This window comes from Amblyomma americanum, chromosome 1 (assembly GCF_052857255.1).
Source record: "Amblyomma americanum isolate KBUSLIRL-KWMA chromosome 1, ASM5285725v1, whole genome shotgun sequence".
Lineage (NCBI taxonomy): Eukaryota > Metazoa > Arthropoda > Arachnida > Ixodida > Ixodidae > Amblyomma > Amblyomma americanum.
This window is the reverse complement of record NC_135497.1, coordinates 317,122,004-317,132,821: the sequence shown is the minus strand read 5'-3', so window position 1 is coordinate 317,132,821 and position 10,818 is coordinate 317,122,004. Positions and strand designations below refer to the sequence as shown.

Here is a 10,818-nt window from a genome sequence, read left to right as displayed (position 1 = left end):
GTGCTACGGTACATTTGGAAGGTACCTAAAGATCAAGAATCGCAGGATAATGCCGCAAATACACCCCTCTGGTGCAGGAAAACGCAGCGAGCTACGGAATGGATAACAAAACAGGCTATGTTGTGTGACAGAGAGGTAGCGGGGTGAGTTAGGGAACATACTGAGTTAATGATACAATAGCTCATATCAAAAATAGAAGTGGGCACACCTAGGACGTGTATTATGGAGAGCACGAAAAAAACTCGACTTTCCACTAGGGTGGCTGAGTTTATTTCCATTGAATGCAGTCGTAGCTGGTTCTGGGAACACCACGTGAACAGGTGAGGTAAGCAAGCTTGCAGGTATTGTGTGGCCACGGTTGACGCAAGTCAGATTTAGAAATTTATGGGATCGACCATTTTCCAGCAGAGGTCTAGTCAAGTTACCGATGATGACGTTGCTACCGTGGCTGTTGGAATATTGTGAGCTTTCTGCTGGGGTACCGGCGGGAACATAAATGCCCAGTTATTTTTATGGCTTCTCTTATGCCGTTCATTTTCACTGAAGCCTCGTGGTGCAATTGAAAAAAGCACGAGGCATAATTGAAAGGAATCAATGCAGCTACGAGCACCACAATAAATAAATTCCGCTCAATGAGGTGGAAATTGACCTCATACACCAATTTCATTCCCTCACTGCAATGCATGGAGGGTGTTTGCTTACTCTGGAAGAATGGCAGTCTTGTGAAAATAATCATTCGAACAATAAGCACACATTTCATAATCTCTGCCATTAAAGACGAAACACGCGTTCCTGTCTTATTGGAAGGGCTTAGTGAAATGAGGCACGTGCACCAGCCGGTGTCAGTGTAGCGCTTCCGGTTGCACATTTCTTCATCCTGGTAGCACTTAAACACCCCTGCACTTTTTACAGTGTGTGCACAGATGTATTTTTCATCTTTAGGAGTACGATCACGTGTAGTGTATAGTCAGACTCAACTAGCACGTCCGTGGCGTTACACGATCTCTGGCTCCCCCAGGAACAGTTCTCAAGCAGTTTTTTAGTAGGATTTTAAGTTCTGAATTTCATTGCTGCCTTTGTTTTATATTTCACATACAAGGTATTCTGTTGTGTTTCAGATTATAATTAAAGAACAGCTGCCTTTAAAGGCACGCTGTGCATGTTTTGGGGCGGAATACAGTCTGCGAATAGAGCTTCCAAATTCTTGGTCTCCGGAGTGCAACCAAACAGAAAAATATTGTGATCGAGGTGAATTTTTCATCCTGCCTCATGGTTGTATCGAGGGTAATAATGCCGATCCTGGTGTCCATGCACCAGCAATTCTTAAAATACGCTACTAGGCCATACTAACGGGCACGAAATGTGCGTCGAAGCTTCATTTTGTTTGTAGCTGCAAGACGGGATCCATCATGTTATTTATAGTTCATTAACTCAAGGCTTGGTGCAACAGTGCTGTAGGAAGAATATCGGTATTAAAAAAGAACCACATTTAGCAAGGCTTTGTAGCTGCAAAGCTGTTCTGCTAACCTTCGCAGTATCGGCTGTGAAGATGCACGTTATGCGAAACTCAATGTCAGGCTTTCTCTTTTTCCACTAAAAAACTTAGAGATGCGGACGCAGAAGCCTACGGTCGTCGTTGTTACTTACTGGTACATAATATATTCTATTCCTAAACAGTATCTTATTTCCTCCTGCTCGTGGAGTCACCCTGCAGATACTGGCAGTCGACAGCAGCTTCGAGGACCGTGAGCGTTCAGGCTTATGATGCGTTCTTTCGGGCAGTCTCCAAAATATATGCGCACGAGGGCGTATGAGCTCGATACTGAAATGAAAGATTGAACGAAAGACGTTCAAAGGACACCTATGAATTAAAACATGTGTTTGTTTTGATTCTCTCTAAAAGCTCGCGAGTAGGCTCTCTCTGTTTCCAGTCGCGCCTTGTGGAGAGCATTATGCAGTGGTGCCAAACCATACTCGTAAGAAATTGTCGTCCACAGTGGCAGGTATCATCATGATCTCTGAGGTGGCGATACGTGCAACACTCGTGTATAAAGCAACAAAAGAGGCGCCCAGAGGTCGTCACGTCTGCCCCACAGCGGACGTTTATCAAGCAGCGGGTATCTCGTGCCCCGCGCGATGGTGTACTTGTATTTTCGAAATCATCCGTTGCTCAATACGTCAAGCGTAGCGTACAGACGAGTAGGATTATAAGGATACTAAAGTGAAAGTGATGTTGACGTTATTGGATAAACTACCGTATAGTTTTCAAGAAATGCTGCATTGGTGGAAGAAGGAGGTTCATTAGACAGAAATGTGGAAGCACTCGTGACGCCATACCATGCCGTTTCGGAAACAAAGTGCAATGCACTAAGGCGTTTTTACCAAGCGGATCAGTGTGGGTCGGCAACTCCACTAATTACGTACAAGCCGTGCTCATAGAGTCCAGAGCGTTCCCGGCATGTTGAGTTTGAATACACGCGTTGTTAAATTTCTCAAACAAATTTTATCCAGTAAATGCGTCTTTTTTGCTTCCGTACAAAGTTCACCAAAAAACGCCACAACATCTGTTTGTTACTAAAAAAAAAGTTCGATGAAGTTCTCCTAAGTGCTGCTTTATGAACGACGAATCCATGGAATCTCCTTTACGTATGCTGAAAGTACACAGCAACGGTCCACTGAAAAGAGAAGGCATACTAGGTGCGAAACAATTACCGGCGTCGCATTTTCTTTTTGAAGAGCTGTTTCGTTTTTCTGAATGTCCAACACTGCATCAAGCGTAAATAACGACATTATGCAAAGAAGGAAACATGGGCAGCTAGACCAGCGATTGCTTCGTTCCATGTAGACGAAAGTTTTTCCGGGGTCGCATTACGGTGTACAGTGCCAGTGATGGAACGATCGGCATGTTGGTGCCTCACTCCGACCGGAATTATACCACATCGTCTCGCTTTGCATAACACTGCGGAGGCCTCAGAGGGCTCTGGGGAAAGGTATGCCACGTTCAATACGATTTCCTAGTGACTCCTGTCTGGATGTCTTTTTTGTATTCACCGCCCTCATTCATGCTTTTCTCTCCTGTGCAGACTGCTCAATCAGAAGTTTGTGGATCCGATGAGGAAGTTCCACGTGCCCTATGCCTCCACGGAGAGACCTGTCCGAGTTTTGTGTTATATTTTTTCTGTTCTTGAGAGCGGTTGTAAAATATTGTATTTTAATAAATGAAAAGAACACACTAGCAGTCTTTTCATTCCTTTCATAGGCTCGCAGCATTTTTAAGCACTAACCTGTCGTTACCATCAAAGGCATTTTTCATCCATAAGATGGAGGTGAAACTAGCGTTCTAAGCATTCTGTGTACCAAATTTTGACCCCACCGACATTTATTGGCTCGTGGTTAGCTGTTAACTCGCGTGTCGACTATCACTAAACGCAGTGAATGAAGCGCTGTCGCTGGGTTAGACCAGTAGAGGAAAAAACGTGTCAGCTCATGAGCCTCCTCAACGCACTGTGGGGCTGCCACCACCTAACCTCTCCTAGAACAGGCTATGTCTTTCCTACAGTGCATTTAAAATAAAGCACCTAAGGCAATGCATGTTAACACGACAGCGTCGTTTTTCAGCGTTTCCAGCTAAGCGCACAAAAAACCAGATCCTGAAACAGCCGTTGCCAACACGGACGGGTATTTGCTCTGGTCTGATGAGTGCGCCAGCATGTGGTGACGCGCCGCGGAATGCAATCCGGGGCATCAGCGCGCCTACCGTCACCAATTATACACATCATCTTTGCCCCTACCTCCCTGTTGACCAGCAGCCTTGGTAGTGGCAATTAAGGCACCCCTGAGTGCCTTTCACTGCAAAGGTACCTCTTTTCCTTCCTCTCCGTGATGACGATGAGGATGATGATGATGACGGTGATTTCCTCAGGCTTAATGGCACATACCCAGGGTGGGGGATTGGCCAGTGTGCACTGCGGAAACGAACGCACTAATGAACAATGAGTGGAGTATTTGGATAATTTTTTTGTCTTAGACTTAACTTTGTACAAAAAGTGCAAAAAAACGTAAGAAAACAGTCAATCTTTATTCTAGTAGCGGCATCTGCCTAATTTATTTATATAGTTGTGAATTTAATTGCACACCGGAGTCAGGCCATATCCCATGGCGCTTGCCCCGTAGGAGAGGAGAATCGAAAGAGATACAGCAAGCTTGTAGTCGAGCCAGGAAATCCCCTCCTTTTTCTTGTACTACTCACACTTAATCTTCCTGCCAGATAGCCTGGATGCCTACGCCGGAGATGTGGAATCAACGGTTAGAGAGGAGCGGCTGAGGGCTTCGCGACATATTATACAGCGCCTTTTCTCTGCTTTCCTTCTTTTCTTCACTGGAGCTCCCGTGAAAAACCGTGTTGTAGCCTCTGAAGCAATTCCACATGCCCACTGTAGGGGATTGGCCACTTTGAAGCACATCCATGCAGGAGAAAAATCATTCTTTCCAAGTTTTCTTCGTCGTTTGTCAAGGTCTTAACCTTCCCTCCGGAATCCCACGTCGATAACATTCGAACTTCTCAATCTTTCAGCGTCTCCATAAAAAAATCACGACAAAAGCGTGCCGATGTTCCCGATAGCAGGCGTCAAATGACTACATGCATTGAAATAAAATGTTCGCTCGGTGACCTCCGTAATATGGGCGTAATAACCGTCTTTTTCTTGGCCGATCGAAGTCGAACGAGATGAAGGACAAAAAAAAACCGTCTCGACGTCTTCGATCCTCTCTTGTCTGCCGCTCGAGCCGCGCGAGAGATAGAACGCACGCCATCTTTTTTTCGAACCGTTGTTCGATGATGCGTCGCAGAGCTATGTGCGTCCACCCAAGCTCTCCTGACCGGCCCACTGCTCAGCTCCATCCATCTCGTTCCGGTCTCCACCTTGCGATGCAGGATGATCTTGGACAAGGAGCTAAATGTTGCGTTGAGGGCCGCCGGAACATCGCAACCCGCGTCAGGCGGCCAGTGGGAGAGCCACCAGCCGCAGACGTCGCCGAGCTCTTCGGGGACTCGGTCCGGCGCCTCGCCATTGCCTTCGGAGAAAGAGGCGCTGACGACTACCACCACCACGACTACCGCAAGGGACGCTTGGGCTCCGAGAAGCGCGTGTGCGGGAATGCAGACTGCCGGGCGCAGCTGTCAGCCGTCCCCCCAGCGACAGGCATGGTGAGCTTGCTTCTGAGCCCCGCTGGTTTGCTTTGGTGCTGTGTTCGAATTCTCCTGTCAGGTGCTTGTCCGAACCTGGGAAGAGTGCGAGGAAGTCTCCAGATACTCACACATTAAGTTATGATGTTACTTGCCCGCCAAGAGCTCAGCGTGCTCACACAAGATGCAGCTATCGGTCATCGGACACAGATTGCGAATACCATGGAAAGCTGTAAACCTGCACGAGTCCAAAACTACTCGCGAATACGTTCCCCCGTAAATATATATGAAGACCTCTTGTTCCACCATGTGATTCAATGACGGCTTGTATGGGCGCCTGCAGCAGGCACCAAAGCTTTGTTTCATTATTGGGTGAGTCAAAGCAAGGTTTCAGAATGCTCGTTGGTAAAGTGTGGTATACGGAACTTTATCTTTACGACAAGCGCAGCAATTTCACCGTTTCTGATGTCGCAATTTAATGCTGCTCAATTACTGAGAACTGCTGGGCTTCACCTATCAACCGGCTGAGAAAAGTTGAAAGTGGTCATTTATCTATGCCGAATGAGATTTGTGAAAACAGCAAATTGACTGCCTGTAGCAAGGAGTAAATTCTGTGGACAGTTGTTTGCACCTTTCATAGAGGCGCCGGTAGCGGGAGTGCCCCCGCTTTCCACATCGTCGGCATCCCTGAATAGTTGTTTTATCTAGAAAGGAACCTAGTGCTGCCCATACTGCAATCCTGACGCCTCCACAAACAAGGCTACGATTTCCGCGTGGTTATCAATGATGGTTCTTCAGTACAGTTACGATTGGCTGATTAGCCACTGTAATCTGGTCTCCTTCGCCAAAGCACCGCGAATCCGTGCCATAACGAATAGAGACCGAAGAACGGCACCATGTCGAAAGGCCACCGCGCACCCATAAGACTGCAACCTTGGTCTTGTGAAGTGCTGTCACATGCGTAACAATTCTCCGAAGATTAATACGTGTTAGACGAATTAAGTGTGGTAGGGCGGCGAACTGAGATCATTAAATTCGGGCACAGTTTTGAGAGCTCTAAGGTAAATTCCCCGTAATTGCTAAAGAAAATAAAATTTCAGAGATGAACTAATGACGTAAAAGTCTTGTGCGCATCACTTAAAATGCATTTGAATGGAGATTAGGAAATACGAGTGTACGATCAGTTTTACCTCGAAGCAAAGTGTTTAATCCTTACATTTGGAGTTGGTGGTGAGATAGACCGCATAATACTAAATATTTCTCATTTTATTTTCACTAATAATGATTATAAATGTGCCGTTATTATTTTTACAGCATTTGTATAACACAACCGAGGCCAATTAGAGATGTCGTAAATTCTTTAATCACACATCATCACTTCCTTGAGCTTCCTCATCCAATTCACCTCATCGGTCAACAGTTTTCACAAAACCAAAAAACCTAATTTCACTGCTTACGCAGAATTTTACCATCCTGTACTGCTGAGTAAGATTTGAATCAGCACAAGTGCTTGTTTATTTGCGTTTACGAACTCTAATTCATTGTGCCTTTTCGTTTACCTAATATTCTTACTCACATATTGCCGGCTGCAGCCAATAACTGAGTCCTCGAACCCGTTTCCAGTGGAGCAAGACATCGGCTGGGGCCCCATGCATCGTCACCTGTGTGGTGCAGACTCCGCCGGCAAAGGCCCCGGCTGCCATCGCTTCGTCATGGCGGCCGAGTTCCTGCACCTAGGAGGGTGTCCGGGAGCGGTGGTGCTGCTGCCCCTGCCAGCCGCATCCGTAAGTGGCGTCTCACAGCCGCATGCGCAGTACGTCCTCCCGCGCAGGTGTTCAGCTGGCAACGCAACCGCAAATGCCATTCTTGACGGTACACCATGAGCGTTTACGTGGCGCATGTTGGTACCCGCCGTTCAACAAATCACAAAGATAATGTGTGCCAGGTAAATATTTTTTGGTGGCTAGTTTTTTTTACATCGACCTAACGATATGAGGTGAACGTTTATATGCAAAAAGCAGCGGTTCTTAAATGCGTTATTAGGCCGCATAAACGATACAAATTTACTTTGCGAAGCCTCAGTGCATTTATAGCCACATTACTGGGTTCCTGCTGCTAATTAATAAGCAGTAACTTTCGGCGCAGCGGTGTTCTTTGAGGGGTATGCATATGTAGTACTAACAACATAATGCAGGGCTTTGTGTCTACAAACCCTGTCCTGATTACCATGTCAATATCCGAGATTGCGATGCGCGTTATATTTTGCGGCTTCTCAGGAGCTCACTTTACCACTAAAGCATAGAGCATAGCATGAAGCACTAAAGCTAAAGTGGTCGTCCTTCTTATTTACGGCGCACTATTTGTGTTTTTCTTATGCTACTGCATTCCCAAACACTATCCCATTTCGCCTCGTCTGTATAGTGTACCTAAAGACATTACCTGTCGATAGCAACATAGAGTTGAGGCTTATGTGCAGTTCATTCGGACAGTCGTCCAAGAACATGGGTAATAAGGCATATGTAATCTAGAGCAAAGCGAATAGTGCAAAGGCTGAACTTCAATGTTTAGTGGATTCTCGAAAACAGCGTAGTTTTATTTCTGAGTCTTTCAGGGAAGCACGAAAGCAGACTTCGCCACGTCGCCTGAATGAAAGACAGGTATCTAATCCGGCTTCTCGCTGTTTCCAGTCGATATTTGTCCAGAGCATCCTGCCTTATTCTATGGCTACCACATCATACGCAGAATAATTGTGTCTTGTATTGTGGCAGGTACCTCAAGGCCTCTGAGCAGCTGTTACGGACAACACAGCCCTGAGGCTAGGAAACGCTGGTGTTTACTCTAAAGCGGTGATCACGGAGTTTTTTAAGGCGACAGGCTTAGGGCCATCATGGTGGACAGGATTTGTGCGTCCTCAGAATTTGTACGTTCCACCTGTCAATCAAATAAATTGAAAGATGAAAAAACGTCGACGGGGATGGGACACGAGCCCACAATAAGCAGAACATAACGGATTAGTAATCAATCGTATTAACAACTCGGTCACTTACTCCGACGGAAAGAGGATGTTTTAGAAGGCATTGGTCGTAACTTAAGTCCGGATATAGCGAACACATCAAATATAACAAAGGCATAGTAGGTCGTAATTTGAAACCGAAACTAATTCGAGAACCGCGAGGGGATTGTGTTGAGTTTAAGAGCTCAACAGGACAACGGAAAGGCTTTCGCTTTGATGCATGTAAGTTGACTTAAGTGCTCTTCAATTTGTTTTCTTCTTGACGTCCTAAATTCGAATCGGGTGGCGAGAATGTTTTTAAATGGAACTTTTTCGCCAATAATTGAGTATATTTCTGCTGGAAAAATATAAACATGGCCATAAAAAGCACCAGATCAGATTTTACTGAGATGAAAAGTTGGGTGGAGTGTCCTACTCATCTGCAAAGAACTCACGCTAGATACTGTGTCCAAGCAGAATGTCGCCAACGACTAGGCCACGAAAACAAAATTGATAAGAGTCGCGGAACACTCATCTGCATCGCCAATTCTGGATATTTGACTGTTCTATCTAAACTTTCATGACGGCTGCAAGAATTTCATGCAACGGCCACGCAGAGTACTGAAAAAAACAGCGGGAAGTTGCAAAGCAGCGAACCTGCTTGCATACTGAAGAATACTTTCGTTCCACTTGTGCAGAACATGCAGTATTCAAGAATGAGAGTGGAGAAACCTCTTGCGTTGAGGCATTAGGGAGAAGTGTAACTGAAGTAGCAGCGGGCTTTTTCGAGGGTGTTTCACTCTGATGGCAGCTATACCTCAGTGTCTCATTTAGTATGATCCCAAGCGTGATTCCGAAATTCCTGACGAAAAGTGTGCTGTGTTGAACGCTATTTAGTCTAAGTTACTATGTTCGGGGTCCCTCCTGTTGATTCACAACCCTCAATCACGTTTTCTCTCATTTGCAGACTGCGTCCTGCTGAGTTCTGCAAGTCCTCATGCTTCGCGGACATAGCCGGCGGCAGTTGAGATTTTATACTTTCTTTTTTTTTCGATATTGGTGAATTGGTTAAGATTAGCAGCACTGTTGTAATTTATTAAATCAAATAACACGTATGCGGTCTCTTCATTCCTTTCGCGGCCTAGCAGCGCTCTGTGAGCGCTAATGTGCCGTTGTTTTTGCAGAGGCAGAGAATTTTGCAAGGAAACTAAGTAGACCGATGAGTTCAGCTGCAAACCTCCGACCGATAACACTCCCTGTATGGGAAAGGTTATGGAGAGAATGGTGCTCCCAGTGCTCACTCAGCTAGGGTGACATTTATAACTCTTCCGTCACCGGCCCCTACACTCAATTTCTTCCACTAGCACGTGTGCTGCTGTGTTGTGGCTGCACGATTATATAAAAAGGCACATGCAGCCCCGGCGCTCTGCAGCTACATATTACTGTGGGTGTGGCCATCAATGGGTTTTCGACAATATCTCCCACAGCGGAATCCTAGCCAACTTTCAGGAAACCATTACAGGAGCCCGACTATACAACGAATACAATACTTACTTTCCAATCGGTTACTAAGAGTCATTTTTCCTGAAAATCACCCCTCACCAGCAATGCCCATCAAATGGGCCACAACAAGACACTCGATTATAACCGCCCGTTGTTTAGCGAGGCGATGAAATGTGTCTTCCCCTTTGCCCAGCGACAACACGCCATCTATCCGGATGGCATCACGATCTGCTATGTCCATGGTAACCGAGTATTTCAAGCAATTACCGTCCATTAAGGCTTCGACATCATTTACGCCCACGCTGCGGGCGTGAAGCTCGAATGCAAACCCTGAAAATCGGACTACACACTTCTTTTCAACTACAAGGGGAAGGTGTTTAATGTGAAGTGCTGTCTCAATAATTTGAAAATGAATACCCTTCCTGTTGCACGTAAGGCACATGTTCGCATCCTTCATTTCATCCAAGAAGAGGACCAGAAAAGCACGGCATAGACATCAGTATTCCACATAAAAGAAAAATCCATCTTCGTTCCGCATGCTTAAATGCATTGCCCGCACCAGCCATGGACTCCATGAACACGACCTGCACAAGATTGCCTAACCTGCTGTGTTGTCGCCAGTCATGCATCCTCCCTTACACCACCTACCTAAAAACTCGTCTGTTGACACAGGCATCCAGAAATGCTTCCGCCCTTAGCTATGTGGCCAGTTATACACATATAAATATAACTACCTTATTCAACAGACAGCGTCGCACAGCACATCATAGAAGACTTCCGCTCATCATGTAGCTGTGCACCACCGCTTGAGCAATTCCAGTGCCATACCAGGACGTGTCATACTAGGAGAATTTGGAAGAAGAACGTGGCTTCTCCCACCTATCCCTTATTTTCGACCGCCGTGGGACCATCAACAAACCGTAACAATCCAGCCTTTACACCAAAACATATAACTGGAGAGGGATTGGGCACGTTGAGACCCCCTGCCATGACACTTGCCACACAGATGCAACGTTCGCCGACTCCAACGGTACAAAAGCTGTGTAGGCATTATCACATCGCAATTTCGGATCCGGCCTCATTTGACATTCACAAGGACAAGGTCGGTTCTAGCTGGTTCTCCTAAACTAGAAGAACA

At 46.1% G+C, this 10,818-nt stretch overlaps 1 protein-coding gene across 1 annotated transcript; it reads left to right on the top strand.

Annotated features, from left to right (window-relative positions):
- Positions 1 to 4,799: 4,799 nt before the first annotated feature.
- LOC144098820 (uncharacterized) lies at positions 4,800 to 9,201 on the top strand. Its single transcript, XM_077631713.1, has 3 exons — positions 4,800 to 5,206; positions 6,809 to 6,969; positions 9,145 to 9,201. Exons 1-3 carry the CDS (start codon positions 4,935 to 4,937, stop codon positions 9,189 to 9,191), a joined length of 480 nt encoding a protein of 159 aa, XP_077487839.1. The 5' UTR covers positions 4,800 to 4,934; the 3' UTR covers positions 9,192 to 9,201.
- Positions 9,202 to 10,818: the final 1,617 nt, after the last annotated feature.

Bases quoted from the DNA above. Each gene is read 5' to 3' on its own strand.
- LOC144098820 (XM_077631713.1), top strand. From the start codon at position 4,935: ATGATCTTGGACAAGGAGCTAAATGTTGCGTTGAGGGCCGCCGGAACA. The intron at 5,207-6,808 runs GTGAGCTTGCTT...ACCCGTTTCCAG, and splicing joins TCCCCCCAGCGACAGGCATG to TGGAGCAAGACATCGGCTGG. The intron at 6,970-9,144 runs GTAAGTGGCGTC...TCTCATTTGCAG, and splicing joins TGCCCCTGCCAGCCGCATCC to ACTGCGTCCTGCTGAGTTCT.